This window comes from Carya illinoinensis, chromosome 12 (genome assembly GCF_018687715.1).
Source record: "Carya illinoinensis cultivar Pawnee chromosome 12, C.illinoinensisPawnee_v1, whole genome shotgun sequence".
NCBI classification, from domain to species: Eukaryota; Viridiplantae; Streptophyta; class Magnoliopsida; order Fagales; family Juglandaceae; genus Carya; species Carya illinoinensis.
Window position 1 is genome coordinate 27,120,728 of NC_056763.1, and position 16,351 is coordinate 27,137,078.

Consider the following 16,351-nt stretch of genomic DNA (forward strand, 5'->3'; position numbering starts at 1 on the left):
AGTTGATTTTTTTGATCATGTGAGTCTCATATTAATTTATTTTTTTAAAGAAACTATACAATACTTGTATAACCACGATTGTAAATATCATTTCTTTTTTTATGTTTATTGATTTATTTACAATTTCTTGTTTCTGCTAATCATCTCGAGATCGGTACTTGGATAATATATTTTAGTATTGGGGGAAGCTGTCCATGTTATATATAAGCCAAAAAAAAAAAGGACCTTTTGAACTACAAAATGAACAAAAACTCAATAGAAAATGAAATTTCATTTAAAAGTTACATTAAAAAAAAACCACCGCATATAGAAAAGAAAAAAAAGAGAGAGAGAAAAAAAGAAAAAGAAAAAATGCTATTATATTTTACACTAATTGTTGTGAATGTTAACGTAAAAAATGCTGGGTCCTTTCTTGGCTGTGAGTGCCGAAGATTTGTACAAAAAATTCTAGGATTCGGGGGAGAACTCAAACTAGTGAATTATTAGTGCTCTCTACTTTATCCAATGAACTGGAGAAGTCCTGAGTTCTATCCTTTAATCCCTCGTCTTCATGGTTATTATCATCAGTGGTGGTAATATCTCCGGTGAGCTCCTTGGCTCTCAGGGCTTGACGATCCCAATCGGTTCGAGCCAAAACGAACAACATGGTCACAACGCACGAGCCCTGCGCTGCCAAAAGGCCGAGCCATAATCCTCTGAAATCAAACCCTGCGTAAAAGCCCAACCACACCGCAACCGGCATTCCCACAAGATAAAAGCAGCTGAGATTGATATTGGCTCCCAGTTTTGGCCGAGCTGTTCCTCGAAGAACACCGCAACCTGTTGTTTGTGGGCAGTTTCCGAGCTCGCAGAGTCCGATAATGGGCAAGACCATAGATGTTAGGGCTATAATTTCCTTGTCTTGGGTGAACATGTTTGCCCATATCTTCCTAACCATTACTGCAAAAAGCAATGCCGAGAATCCCAACACGAAGCTGAAAGAGAGGCCGACACTCGCGGCAAGTTTTGCTTTCTTTGGATTGTCAGCACCCAGTTCGTTTCCAACCCTTGTTGACACGCCAAAGCTTAAAGAAGATGGAAAAATGTACATCAAAGCCGTGGTTTGAATCAGAATTCCCATTGAAGCAACGGTCGCTTGGGGATTGAGTAAAAGCCCGCAGAGTAAAATCATGATTTCGTACCACCACCATTCAAGGCAAACTGAAATGCAGCTTGGAATAGCTAAATTCAGTAGAGCTTTCCATCCTTTGAAGCACTCGAAGGAAATTCCACCCCATGTTTTCTCGTACACGCCGGAGATTGCAATATAGACCATCAACGATCCTACCAGATTGAAATTAGTCCAGACGCCGCTTAAGGCAACGCCTTTGATTCCAAGTTTCAGCACATAAACAAGAAAGTAATTGATGGGAACGTGGAGAACAATAGAAAAAGCCGCACACAATGTCAGAGGCAGAGTTATGGATTGCGATCGTAGATATATTCGAATGGGGTGCAGAAGAGATTGTGCAGCGAGGTCCGGGAGGGAATAGAGAATGTAGGTCTGAGCTTCGGTTGCAATATCGGCATTCTGACCACAAAAGAGCAGAAGTTTCTTCATATTGAACCATAAAAGTGATATGGGAATTGAAGTAAACAGAAGTAGAATCACTGTTCTTTGCAGAGTGAAGCCAAGAAGTTTGAATCTTTTGGCACCAAAGGCCTGGCCACAAATTGGTTCCATTCCCATGGCGAGGCCAGAGAGAACGGAATAACCAGTGATGTTAGCGAATCCGATTGCGAGGGAACCACCGGCCAAGGCAAGGTCGTTGAGATGGCCAAGGAAGAGCATGGAGATCATGGAGCGGAAGTAGAGCAAAAGGCCAGTTATTACCATTGGAAAAACAATCTTGGATATGCATTTGGCTTCGGTGACAGCAAGAGAGAGATGGGTTTTCTGGGGATCTTGGTAATTTTGATGTTGAAGTGTTGGGTTTTGAGGTATCAAAGGGGTGCGCATGTGGGGCTCTTGTGGTTTGGTTGAGGGAAGGAGGTTTGGTTGGTCTGAATTGCATCCGCCAGAAGTACTTGGAGGAGGGGAAGATAACTGGCACATGATTTTGGACTTTCTTAGAGCGAGAGCGAGAGCGAGAGATCGAAAGATTTTGGGAATTTTGAAGGGGTCTGTACTTGGGATTTAAAGGTGAGATTTGGGGGGGGGGGGGGCTCTCTCTTGGAATATTTGGACAGGAATGGAATTTAATTCAGGTCCTTTGGACGGCTTTTTTAGTCTTTTGGGGAGAGAATTAAAAAAAAAAAAAAAGGAGACAAAATTGAACTTAAAATTAGCTGGGAGTGAAGCCTTTCGATTTTTCAATCGTCCTTTTATGGCCAACCACACAGATACAGACTGTTGGCGCCTGCAAGTCTGCAACCCAAATTACACGTAAAGCCAGAGAGAGAGAGAGAGAGAGAGGGTTTGTATGTACATGTTTGACCTTAATATGTTCAAATTAAGAAGGGCCATGGTAGGCTCGTATACGTAGATAATGTGTTTATAACCTTAAGAAGTAAAAATTGCGGACATATTTATTTATGGAAAATATTATCCTTAAATATTTAATTTATGGCCATGTCGGAGGTATGAATAACGTTTTGGGGTTGGTGTTTTGTCAAGCCAAGGGAGGCAAAATAAAGGTGTGGACGGTTTCCATTTTGAGAATTAGATATAGCTTGACTTGCCTAGTTACAGTTGTTAGTGCATGCAACATTACCCATATAATTAATTAAATTCCTTGTCGGTTTCTGTTTGTTTGTTTTGAATCCACTCGGTTCCAAATTTCAAATCCCCAACTAATTGTTATTAACTCAATCCCACCTAATTAAAGGTCATTAGTCAAAAGAATGTTAAATTTTTATATATATTCATGTCATAAGACGAGAGCATGATGTTACAAGAAACTTATTTCTTTTCTTACGTTACTCAATTACAACAAATCTTCCAGCTCAAGAGTAAATAAATAGTATCAAGGAAGTTGAGGTAAGTTACATCTGGACGTAACTCTCATCAGTTTGAGTCATAGTTACTGTTTCAAAGGTAAGTTCGTCACCACAGCATCCTCAAAATATTTAAATAGTTCAAAACTCATCTCATATCCTAAAAGTCAGGCTTTATTATCTTAAGTAATTTCAATTTACGTCCTAACTTGAATTTCTGATCTTGAAGTCATGAAATATCAGCTTGTATCAACTAGGCTACCAACTTGGAGGTGAATTCCATATGCCACCTAATATCCTTAATATCCAGTATGGGGTATATGAAACTTTTTTATTTTTAGTTATAAATCAATATTATCATCTACTTGGCACATTATAATTTAAGTCATGCATGAAGTAATTATCAGGGGTAAGTGGGTTCCAATCTTATCCATTAGCAATGTGCATGGTTAATGGCTAAAATCCTTAACTTTGTGGTGAATTGATTAAAAAATGAACAAAGGACAAAAATATAGATAAGCACTACTGAGCATCAAATTAAGCCTAATAGTCCATGCTGCCTCGGACGACTTATATATATATATAATTATGACTAATATTAACATGATATATATATATATATATATATATATATATATGGGAGGTGGATAATTACGTCATTTAATCTCTCTCTTTTCCTCCTCCTCCGTTGTTGTTGTTGAGAGAGATATCTCTCTCTTTTCCTCCTCCTCCGTTGTTGTTGTTGAGAGTGATGAAAAATGCACTGTGCAGTATTTTGACACATTCCTACGTAGTAGTCTAGTCAACATGAGTCTGTAATCTAGTGAAAAAGCTTGCTTTTGAGAGGAAGTGAGTCAACCAAACGTGTGATGAACGTCTTATTTTAGTCGATCGAAGACTTACGGGTAACAGCTTTTTTACCAAATTGAAAAAGAAAAATATCATTCTGGAATTTACTTTTCTACCTCTTTATTTTCCTAATTCGGCATTTTTTTACGTAGTTTATTTTATTTATTCAGTCGAGAGATCTATATTTCAAACACGGTAGGTAGAGAATTATGAAAAGTTATACTTATCATCCTCTACACTACACACTAATATGTGAATATGTTTAAATATAAGTATAAAAATGACAAATCACATATAAATATGTGATATATAAATGATAAATAGTATTTTTCGAGAATTATACTCTATCACTAACTAATACATCAAGAGTAATACTATTTTAAAACTTTTACACTACACATCATCTATATGACATAATTTAATTTATAATATTTAAATTTTAAAATTTTTCTTTTAAATAAAATTACGACATGTAAATAGTGTATGGTGCACATATTTTCGAATAGAATTATTATTGGTCCAAATAATGCGAAGATAAATGCAAATAATGGATTAAAGTGTAAAGGCCCAACTAGTTTTCCATGCATTACAGACACGGATCAAGTCCGGAACCATCTCCTAAAGGCCCAAACCTCTGAGAGTGTTGGTCAAACTTGTCCAGCATATTCCAACTAGGCTCAGTTTGAAGGGGCCTTCTCCTACAGGCCTGCACGTCGAAATGGGCGAGACCATTTAAAATTTTAAATACTCAAAAGGCTGGTGCAGACAATCCCCCCGTCGACGGCGCCCAAAAAAAAAAAAAATTGAACCCATGATAATCAAAGCAGAATAGCAGACGAAAGAATGAACACAATTGTTAAAAAAAAAAAAAAAACCGCAAGCAGAAAAAATACTCGCAAAAACTCGGTCCTATCAAACGTCAGATTTATCGGAAAAAAATAGGATGATAAAGTGAAAAGGCTTTAACAACCCATACGATAATCAAACTTTTTGTTCTACAGCATCTTTTTCCAACTGAATATCTCCTCCAGGGCCAGAAGCGTCTCCGTCGGAGGAAACAAACTTGCGCCAGTAAGGATGATTTCGCCACACAATCGTCATTTCTTCAATGGGAACGCCCTTTGTCTCCGGCAAGAACTTGTGAATGAAGAGGCTCATTATCACCACCCAGCACGCAAAGAAGATGAACAGCCCAAATTTCAAATGGCACAACATCGACGTGAAGACTTGCGCAATGGCGAAGGTGAAGATCATGTTGACGGAGACATTGATACTCTGAGCAGCTGACCTGATTTCAAGTGGGAAAATCTCACTCGGAACCAACCATCCCAGAGGACCCCAGGACCAAGCAAACCCAGCTACGTACACGCAGATGAAGAAAACCACTCCATATGCATACCACTTAGGCAATTCTCCAGGATTTCCAGTCGTTCCAAATTTAAAAGCAATTGCTATTGTAATTATAACCTGTATATTATATCCATAAACACATGATACATGAAAATCAGAGGTACACTTCTACAACGGCAGAAAAAAGGAACGAAGAAGATAGAGTACTGGCTTTAGATTTATAGTACTCATGTACGTACCTGACAAATGAACATTTGAGCACCACCCTGTAGGAAAAGGGTTCTTCTTCCAAACTTATCAACACTGAAAATCGAAACGAGGGTTGCGAGAGAATTGACGGTGCCGGTGATCACTGCAGACATGAGCGACGCGCTGCTTCCAAAACCAATGGTTTTGAACAAAACAGGCGCATAAAATGTGATCACGTTCATGCCGGTGAGTTGCTGGAAGAAGGGAATGCAGATGGCCATGGTGAGTTGGGGCCTATACTTTCTCTGGAAAATAGTAACCCAAGGGTGTTTTACTAATTTCGAGGCTTCACTGGCCGACACCAGATCGTTGAATTCCTCGTCTACGTTAGGAATGCCACGGATCTTCACGAGTTGTTCCTTGGCTTCCTTAAAATGGTTACGCTCGATCAGGGAGTTTGGTGTGTCAGCAAGACAAAACGAACCTGCAATGATTATCAGAGCAGGAACCATGGCACCCCCCAAGCTCAAGCGCCATCCCCAACCACCCTCAATCTGAGCGAAGAAATAGTTCAGCAGATTGGCAACGAGGATGCCAATAGTAATTGCCAATTGGAACATCATGTTGAGAGCACCTCGGAATCTATACGGCGCCATCTCAGAAACGTAGATTGGCACAGACTGCAAACAAATGTATATATAGGAACTCAGGCTACGTATAGAGAATAGTTAAGTTTACAATATACGGGCAACTTTACGTACAATATTATGCATATTAACTTATATATATATATATATAAATCTTATTTTACCTGATTGGCACATCCAATACCAAAACCTAGAAACATTCGACCAACAATAAGCATCCAGACCCTTTCAGCGAAGCCATTGACAAGCGCACCAACACAGAAAAGTATTCCACCCCAAAGCATCGTAGTTCGCCTCCCAAAATGTCTCGTTATTGTTGCTGCAAAAATGGATGCGACCAAAGCAGCAATATACAGGGACGAAGTAAACAGCGTCAATGTCTGGCTGTCAAATTTGCAGTACTGGTTTTCAGAAGGTCTGATCGATGTCTCCTTTTCGTATACAGCGGGAAAAAACTTTTCCAAGAAGGAATCCATGGATGTAACTCCGCCTAAATACATGATCACCAATTAAAAACCAAAATTAATTGGTGATATAATTCGAATTCATAAAGATACATACATACATACATACATATATATATATATATATATACATATACAGAAAACAATATGTAAAAAACGGATTGCGGGCAAGGAATGATTTCAAAACGAAAGTGTTTGAACTTAAAGATGTTTACCAGAAATTCCAAGATCATAACCAAAAATTAATCCGCCGGTGGCTGCGATTACGCAAGTCACAAAGACCTTGAAAGTGAGTTTGCCCGGATAGTCCCGTCCATCCGACGCAGCGATGGCACCTCCAGCCATTTTGACCTAGCTAATTTATCACTTCCCTAGCAAAGAAAGGAGTCCGCTTGGTGTACTGGAAACGGAGGCACAGGAGCCAGGAGGAGTTGAAAATAAAAGAAGTAAAGGAGCCAGTGGTATTTATAGATACGGTCATATGCCAAGATTTATATATGTATATATAATATCGGAATTGGATAATGGTAGTTCATCCATAATGAATTATCCGATTGAAGCGTACGTACCACGTAGATGTCTCAACAGAAAATCTGATCTATATCGTATCCTTCTCAATCGATTTGCGCGAGGACTGAGTTTTAGGGAGAAGAAATCATCGTGTGCATGTGTTAGAGTTTGGTTGGGGATACTCTTCTCTTTTTTGGTTAACATCAAAAGCAGTTGAAATAATCAATCATTTATTAGTACTTTTCCTTCAAAACCAAAGGATCAATATATAATTTGCATATATTATATAATTTTCAAACTAAAGGATCAAACTAGGGGGTAATTTTCAATATATATATATATAATTTGCATAGGTCCATGACCTTCTACCTACAGTACCCTTTCTGACATGGAAATAGCAACAACATTATATGCCTCTCTAAAAGTAAAACAAATGTTCATTTTGTGTATTTCGTTTCGGTTAGATTTTGGTATTGGGAATTATTATGAATGGTAGTAAAAAAGTAGTAAAAATAATAATAAAATATTAAATAGTAGTAAAAAATAATTAATAGTAGTAAAAAATAGGTAAAAAGTAATAATGAAATAATAAATAGTGTCTAGGCTAATTGTAGCTTTTACCGCCACATGTGAATCACCTTCTAAAATAACATTAGACAATCTTTTTTTAGTTCTTAAATTTTTTTTTATAATATAAATTTACTAAATATAAATGTAGGGTATAAATTATGAATAGAATAAATCAACTAGTTTAATAGGAATAAAATAAATAAAAATAAGTACGATTCTTGATATGTGGGGATGATAAGTAGCAAATTTCAAGAAGTACTGTAGTTTTGTATAAACATAAGAATTTTAAATTGCTATTAATGTGAATTATAAGACTTCCCCGTTAGTGCATAAAGTATTAATTAATTCATTAAATGCGCCTTGCATGGTAGTTAATTAAGTTCTAATTAAGTACATGTATTCAAATTTGCGCAACTGAAAATCAATTAAATCCTCTGCATCACGCTTCTTATCTATTTAATTTAGATAAATCCAAGTTTTATTATATTATAATTCAAAATTTGATACTTCTAGTTTTAATATTTTAGTTATTTCTTACGATGAAATTATTTTTAAGAGAACTCTTTTAATCCAAAATTTCTCTTTAATGTAAAATATGGGTGTTTTGGTATTTTACTTATCAATTTAATTACTTTTAAAAGCACAATGACTAAAACACCCTGTGAAATATTAAATGGATACTTTACTTAAGTGAATCGAGGGAACCATTATTTGCCAAGACCGACGTGAGTCCCAAACTCTTAACTTTTAATATAAAATATAAAAGTAAATATAAAAAATAAAAGTAAGCGTGTGGTGTAGGACTGCTGATAAATCGACAATATCTGAAATTAGATTTCATGATAATAAGTGAAACGATAATAAGTTTAATAAAAAGTAATGTTGTTCAAGCTCCTTAACTCTTTTCGAAAAAATTGGAGCTCACGATAGAGATCTCGATAGGTCTCCAATAACACAAATGACTCTACAACGGTTATGAACACAATTGAAGACTCACCTATTGAAGATCCAGTACCTGTTATGGAAACAACCACATTAACGGCAACAACAACACCATGAAGATCTGCCCGCTCACACATATGGCAACATCAACCCTTGCAACGACTATATATTTTCCTTTTGTACCAAATATATATCTTTCAATTTCGGCGCTTCCTTGTACAATTACATGTAACCAATGGTAGAGAATACCGGCCTCTCGTATTGATGTATATATTGTACATTATAAACACTAACAGTGGACTTACTCTCACAATAACTGAGGGATTTTATCAAACAGTTTGTGTTCACTGTCTTTAGTCTCGAGCATCTAGATAATTTTATCGTGCTTCCGAATCCAAATCAGTGCATTCCAAGCTGCGCGCAGCTTGTTGCTCGACTATTTTTGGATCAAGTGTAAAGACTTGATTTTTCTTTTGTACAAACAATGGTGTGATTTTCCGCCCATTAAAAGAAAATTAGAAAGAGCTTATAATTAGTTAAGATCATGCAAACTGATCATGAAATAATGAACAACTGATGACCTTATGCCTTTCCAATCTTGAACTTTCTTAATGTTCTCATCTTTCTTCTACGTACGAATGATTTATTAGCTTGCTGGCCCAGGAAAAATGTGTTTTTTTTTTGTGTGAACCCACAAAAAGACTGTGGGTGCATACATCTAAAAGGTTCCCAAAAAGCTCTAACTGTCCAATTTCTTCACGTCGCATATATAAGAAAGCACAATCTGAAAAAGGGACGAGGACACGATTTTTGTTATGGATTCTATGAACTAAATCCTTCAACACAGACATTAAAACCATGTGCAACTCACAAAGAGGCCCACGGTGGGGTCTTGGTCGTAGGTGACATAAGAGCACCTCGTTGGGCAAAATAGTATTCAAGGAATTAGAATCAGCCACCACACCCAGAAACATACATTTATTTGTCAGTACTATTCCCAAAAAATAATTAAAAAGTTTGGCTACTGCAACAACCACGTACTCCTGAGTCTCTGTTTTTTCTTTTTCTTTTTCTTTTCAGCAAAAGAAACTATATTATTTGGTTTTCTAAAGAGAGAGAGAGACATATTTCTGCTTTATCTGACCGGAGTTCCCTTCCGGCCTAAATGGTTTGGAAGAAATCGTCAAAGTGGTGCCCCAAGGTAAAAGCAAATTAAAGACAGAAATAATTCAACAGATGGAGGGACAGATTACAGATAGAGTATACTTTTTGGAGAAGGGTTGTTCATCATTTTTTATATTTTATTATTTAAAAATAATATTTATAATTATAATTATATAAGTGTCGTGTAATAATTTTTTAAATAATGGATCAATACGGAACTCATGTCAAAAGAAAATTAATTTTTTAATAGTGGATCTCACTCTTTTTTAAAACAACTGCATGGTATTTGGATAGTTAACGATTATATGTAGTATTACTCTTTATTATTTCAGCTCCTACCTATTGATATGATATATCTTAACAAAAACTCTAAGTTCAGATACATTTACATATTTTTTGTGCATTTTATTATTGTGACTGGCTGTATCATTTTTTTAATATAAAATAATTATTTTAGTTAATCATATTAATAGAGTGCATGATTTATACGTAGCAAAATTCATATCTCAAATTTCAGTCGTATTTATTTGATTATTTGAATCATATTTATTGATGTGATATAACTTTGACCTGCAAATGTTTGAACTTTATTTTAAAACTCCTTAGATATTCGAAGATAACTCGACTGAACAACCAAAATCTTTACAAATCAAGCATACCAATGTCCATGATGTAATCATGTAAGATATAGTTCAACGTAAGAGGGACATCCATGTAGGATACATTTTGGAGACTAATGTTAATCATTTTTAGGGAGTATTGTTAATCATCTTAAATAATAGTGAAAATATAAAACAAGAGCAAGTAATTGTGATTAACACGAAAAAGATGTTAGATACAGTACTTAATACACCAAAAATATGTTAGATACAGTACTAACTTATGCAATATTTTAAAAATAAAAATCATTTTACTTCTTGTTACTTTTTTTAGCACTATGATTAAGATATACGTGGAGAACTTGACTGAGCAACAACCAAATTCTAGACAAGTCAGCATACCATTGCTCCAGATAGATGAAGAGATCCGAGAGATTTCTGGGATTAAATAGACGTAGCAGCAGTCGCCCGTCGGTGGTGAAGTGGAGAGAGAGAGAGAGAGAGAGAGAGAGAGAGAGAGAGAGAGAGAGAGAGAGAGAGAGAGAGAGAGAGAGAGAGAGAGAGACGTGACAGACCCAGAATAGGGGGGGCAAAGAAAACCGATACTGGAGAGGTTCTGAGGTGGACGGCTGTTCAGAAGAACCTGGACGGTCCAAAACCATCCAGAGAATTAGAGGAGCTGGGTCCAACGTAAAGGTTCCTAAGACTGTTAACAAAACCAAAATCATTGTACATCAGTACTCATCTGTCATGTCAGACTGATTTATTGAGCACATGGAACTTTTGCATCTTAAGTTGAAGGCAAAAGGCTTCCAACTTTCTTTCTTCGTGTTCTGCTCTGCTCTCTCTCTTCTTGACAACCAATTTTCAGCAATGGAGGTCTTGCTTTACGAACATGAAATATTGTATGTATATATAACATCTTGCACATACCCCAGATCGATAAGAAAGATAATTAAGGGGAGTGATGATCACGATCAGGTTAATCTTTTTGATCTGGCCCAATTAATTAATCAATTCGATCTGCGGACCTTAAAATTGCATGCCTATTTGTGGTAAATAGAATCATATGCTCGATAAGTCTTATAAGCTTTGAATGGAAGCCTCGGTAAACGGCGAATGATCAATACATGTATATACTCATTCCAATATTGATCCTGTGATATATATATATATATATATATAGACTCTAATCTGGGTTACGCATGCAGGTCACAGTTATACCCTGGTTCTCAGCTCCAGAAAATATGAACATTTAACGGCAAATTAAAGGGAAAGAGAGAGAGTGGAGACGAAACTTGATTTAGTAGTACTAGAGAGAAGGTAGATAACAGCTAATTGCTAGCCTGTGCATAAATGCGTGTCATCAGCGTATATACAGTCTCACACACCAAAGAAGTGATCCCTGCCATATGTCATGCATAATTTTTTTTCCACTTTTTCGTCTAAAGAACGAGTAACTACTAATACCAAGTTGGTGCCACGATTTTGTAGTCTCCGATCATCCCCTGGTCTCTCCGCGATATCCCCACGCTTTCAACTTTTTCTTGGCACGTATACATATAAACAGACCCACATCTGCAATCTCAACCACAACCTCTCTATATCAATATCCCCACCCTTCTTAAAATTCACTAAGTCCTTAAAATCTCCACATTCTAGCTTACCTATATATGTAATATGGCTGATGACCATAACAACTCACCTACGCAACAACGTCGACTAGACCAACCCTTTCAGCCACCAGTGCCAGCCCTTGACACTCCCCATCCTCCCACCGAGCAGTACCCATTGGACCAAGTCCAACATTCGCAACCTATTCACACGTGTGAATCTCCCTCAGCTAAGCCACTTCAATCTCCAAAGCCCGCCATGGCCTCGAGTTCTTCAAGCAGACACCCAATCTATCGTGGAATTCGGAGCCGTAGCGGCAAGTGGGTCTCGGAAATCCGAGAGCCACGCAAGACCACACGTATATGGCTGGGCACGTTCTCCACCCCGGAGATGGCCGCTGCCGCCTATGATGTGGCCGCGCTAGCACTAAAAGGTGGCGATGCAGTTCTCAATTTCCCTGGGTCAGTTGGTTCGTACCCAGTTCCGGCCTCTACATCGCCCCTTGACATACGTAGCGCTGCTGCAGCAGCAGCCGCATTGAAAAAGGCTGAATCGAGTGACAATCAGAGACTCGGGCAGCAGTTCTCACGAAGCGATGGCAATACTATGCATGAATCAGGTTTAACATCTGGGGACGAGTTTTTGGATGAGGAGGCCATATTTGGCATGCCAAATCTGCTGGTGGACATGGCTGAGGGAATGTTGGTGCCCCCACCGAGAATAAATTCATCGGATGACTCGCCGGGAGGTTCAGATGGAGGAGAGAGTTTATGGAACTATTTTTGAGATTGCTCCAGTCATTCCAGTAAACGTTATGCAAAATCTGAAAGTAGAATAGAAAAGGGAATAGAAACTACGAAAATGCCTTTGCACTCCGTCCCGGTCATCAAATATAAATGAGGTAATAGAATTAGGTCGAAGGAAACCATGATCACAAGGTTACTGATAAATAGGTAATCAGCACAGTGATTTTCGAACACGTACGTTAATAGAGTTTTGGGACGATATTGGCCGTAGTGAATAGATTTTTGTTTTGCTTGTTTTTGTTTCTGTGTGTATGTACTTACAGAAGTTGGGTGTTTGCATCTTTGTGAGATTATCTTCTCTCAATATTGTGGCAAATATTGTTGGATGACATAATTGTTTGCCTCTGTGGGAATATAGCTGCCGTGGGCCATGTTTTCTTCATCAATCTCGGCTGTAAAATAGGAGCTTCAGCATAGTAGGCAGATAAGAGAGACAGAGAGAAAGCTAAATATGGTAGCTACTTGAAATTTGAAAACCAAATTCGGAGTTAGAAAACGAGTATTTTGTACTCTCTATCGACGTCGAACGCAAATCTCTCCTTGTGAAAGAAGTTCGGAAAAATAAAAGTCAATTAAATGGAAAAACAAACTTTGATTAATAATGATATCAGTCTCTCTTTCATTACTTTAGATTATCATGAGTCAAAAACTAATGGTTCCCTTTTCAATGTCAATATCTTTTTTTGACGAAAGATCTAAAGCAACAGAAATTGGTTTCGAGTACTGAACATGAGAATAGAGAATGTCATCATCTTTATGATTAAACTGTTCAATTGTCGGGGAATTAATAATGATCGTCATGTTACCATGAACAGCTCTCTCTCTCTCTCTCTCTCTCTCTCTCTCTCTCTCTCTCTCTCTCTCTCTCTCTCTCTCTCTCTCTCAGAGTATATATTAATATGTTGAATAATCAATTACGTATACGTACGTGGCATAATCAGGTTTTTCGAGCCAAAGTCCAGTTAGGGTTGCAGGAATATGTTAACAAGGTGTCGTAAAAAGATCAGTAATCACGTAAATTAAGGACAAGGATCCTCGTACGTGCTTTAATTCTCTCTCTAATACGTCCGTCCACACTTTCATTACACATGCAAGGGCTAGCTCGCTGTTCATGTAATAAAAGGATGATCTCGTACGTAAGTGATCAGAGAGTATTGCAACTTAATTATAGGCATTAATATTCTCAAAGTAATTAAGGAGATAATTGCTTGCCTCCTGCGGATGAATATAGAGCAATCCGAATTTGAGATGACTATAAAAGGATGAATTTAGGATTATTTGAAATTACGTACTGCTAATTATTTAGATTAATGTCTAGTGAGCACAGCAGATGAAGACGGTCTGCATGACTTTTTCTGCTCTTGAGACAAGCATCTCGTGCCATATCTTGTAGGGCCAGATGGTATGTGCGCAGCACTCACGGAAGATCCAATTGGCAGCATGTGTTTTACGAGACAAAATGTATATGCGTACATATATTGCCAATTGTAATGGCCACGACACAACAAGAGACAATTACTTCACTTCGCTTCTTCAAACCGAAGTCAGACGTACAGCGAGACACCAGCGAACCATGATAGCTATCTGATGCCGACTTTTTCTTTATTTTTTAATTAAGAAGGCAGTACCTCAAATATTTTATTATATCTGATGGGGATCTCTTTTCCTCGGAATTGAAAAAATTAATTTCTTGAAAGAATTCTCCTTTGCTTGTCAAAGTGAAGAACTTAAATGCATGTTTACGATCGAACATGATGATCAGTACGTACGCCTCAAAACTGGTTTATGGAAAAGTTTCATAGCATGCTGAGCCGTGCCGACAACATGCACTCAAACTAGCAACGGTAAAAAAACAGGATAATTAGATGCCCTAGAGAAGTAATTATTAGATAATCATATCTCATCATGATTATATAATATTTAAAAAACTCATTAATATCATGTTTATCATTCATGCTTTACTTCTCCAACATCAAAACAAAACGATCCACTTCAATTTAAAATTAACGAAAATGAGCTTTCATCAAGCTGGCTCAAATGACAGAGACATATTCCAAACAGTTATTACCCAAAGCTTAAAAAGGATTAATTTTTAAGGAAACTATTAGTACAGACACAAAGAAATTGTATTAAATAAACACATTAACTGATGTGATTTCATAAAATTATCCGTTAGATGTACTTTATAATTAATAAAAGTAACTTTATAATTTGACGTACCACATTAAATCATATTATTTTGTGAGTTTATTTTTGTTTAATTCCTTAATTTATTGCTGAAGTATTTTCCAATTTTTAGTATTGGAATAATGCAACTGATCTTCGTAATAGATCTCATACCATTCGATTTATACTCATATTTAGTGTGACATATTTTAAATGGCTTTCATATATCAATTAATCAAATGATAACTATTTAAAATGTGTCTCACTCTTATCAACAAAACGACAGAATTCAAGATAAATAATATTTTTATTTTTTTTCTAAAGATACCCCTCATTTAGGTGGGTCTTCCCTGCAAATTTTGGCAGAAATGAAAGTGTAGTTGCAAGTCGGCCAGGAACTCTAAAAGGGGGAGGCCTTCAATGTTGAAAAAAGTTGCTGTTAGTCTTTTTGGATACTTTTTTATCCGTAAAATCAAAAAGAAAATTATGTTTGTGGGGTTATGTCTGATGCAAAACAAAGAAGCCGAAATCCATTTAACTTTGAATGAGCTCAAAAAAGGTTTGACTATGGGACCAGCATGGCCGACATCGCCTACAATGCTTTTTATCTTTACCACCTTCACAAGTTGGTGATGCGTCTCTCTCCTTGAGCAAAATCATCACTCATGAAGACATAGTACTAGTTCTGCTTATTCATAACCCCCCAGCTCGAAGCTGACATCTTTTGATAATTTTTTCGCCCTTCAAAAATGAAAATAAAAAAATAAATTGGTATTATTAATTTATTAATTAATTAATTAACATGTTGTGGCCGACTTGACTAAGCTATCATATCTTCATCTAATCCACTTTGCAGCCATGGTTCCCCACCCACCTTTCAGATGGGAAATCCCGAATATCTCTTAAGCCGACTAGATTATGATCAATATGATCACTGTAATTCTAATTGCTATTATCTCTCTAATTAAGAGTGTTTTTATCTCTATAACTTAGGATTAGGTCTTCATGACTTACATCCGCAATTTCAATAGGGCCACGACTATCCATTGACGTACGTACCAATTATTAGCTGGCCAACACCTGTGATTTTACTTGTTGTCTTCGGCCAACATCGAATTGAGCCATCCTGTTTGCTCTACACAGTATGGATGTTCAAGTGATCTCAACCATGATCATTTCCAGCTTCCCACTTGGTAATATATATGATACTAGCTATGTACATGTACAAAAACAGTTAATTACTTAATTTAATCAACCCGATCGATGTGATCAGAAATAGTAGCTAATTTAATTAGAGGTTAAGGTCAAAAAGTTACATATTCTTTCTATTCCTTTTTCTTTTTCTTTTCTTCTTTTCTTTTGAAGTTCAACTGAACTATCAGCCTAATTTCACTGCAAGAAAATCACTTATATGTAGCCAAGTATTTGCAACAAAATTGATGATTTTCTATCAAAATGAGTACATTCTCATTACAAATAGTCATTTTCGTCATAAAATAATCATT

At 36.8% G+C, this 16,351-nt stretch overlaps 3 protein-coding genes across 3 annotated transcripts; 1 reads left to right on the forward strand and 2 right to left on the reverse strand.

Moving 5' to 3' along the window:
- Window positions 1–241: 241 nt before the first annotated feature.
- LOC122289113 (protein DETOXIFICATION 49-like) lies at window positions 242–2,204 on the reverse strand. Its single transcript, XM_043096054.1, has one exon. It carries the CDS (start codon window positions 2,093–2,095, stop codon window positions 467–469), a length of 1,629 nt encoding a protein of 542 aa, XP_042951988.1. The 5' UTR covers window positions 2,096–2,204; the 3' UTR covers window positions 242–466.
- A 2,508-nt stretch (window positions 2,205–4,712) lies between these two features.
- On the reverse strand, window positions 4,713–6,929 carry LOC122289484 (sugar transport protein 12-like). Its single transcript, XM_043096500.1, has 4 exons — window positions 6,691–6,929; window positions 6,176–6,501; window positions 5,415–6,044; window positions 4,713–5,292 (listed from the first exon to the last, which is right to left on the reverse strand). Exons 1-4 carry the CDS (start codon window positions 6,818–6,820, stop codon window positions 4,807–4,809), a joined length of 1,572 nt encoding a protein of 523 aa, XP_042952434.1. The 5' UTR covers window positions 6,821–6,929; the 3' UTR covers window positions 4,713–4,806.
- A 4,652-nt stretch (window positions 6,930–11,581) lies between these two features.
- On the forward strand, window positions 11,582–13,060 carry LOC122290152 (ethylene-responsive transcription factor ERF027-like). Its single transcript, XM_043097711.1, has one exon. The coding sequence runs from the start codon at window positions 11,941–11,943 to the stop codon at window positions 12,658–12,660; it is 720 nt and encodes a 239-aa protein (XP_042953645.1). The 5' UTR covers window positions 11,582–11,940; the 3' UTR covers window positions 12,661–13,060.
- The last annotated feature ends 3,291 nt before the right edge of the window (window positions 13,061–16,351 follow it).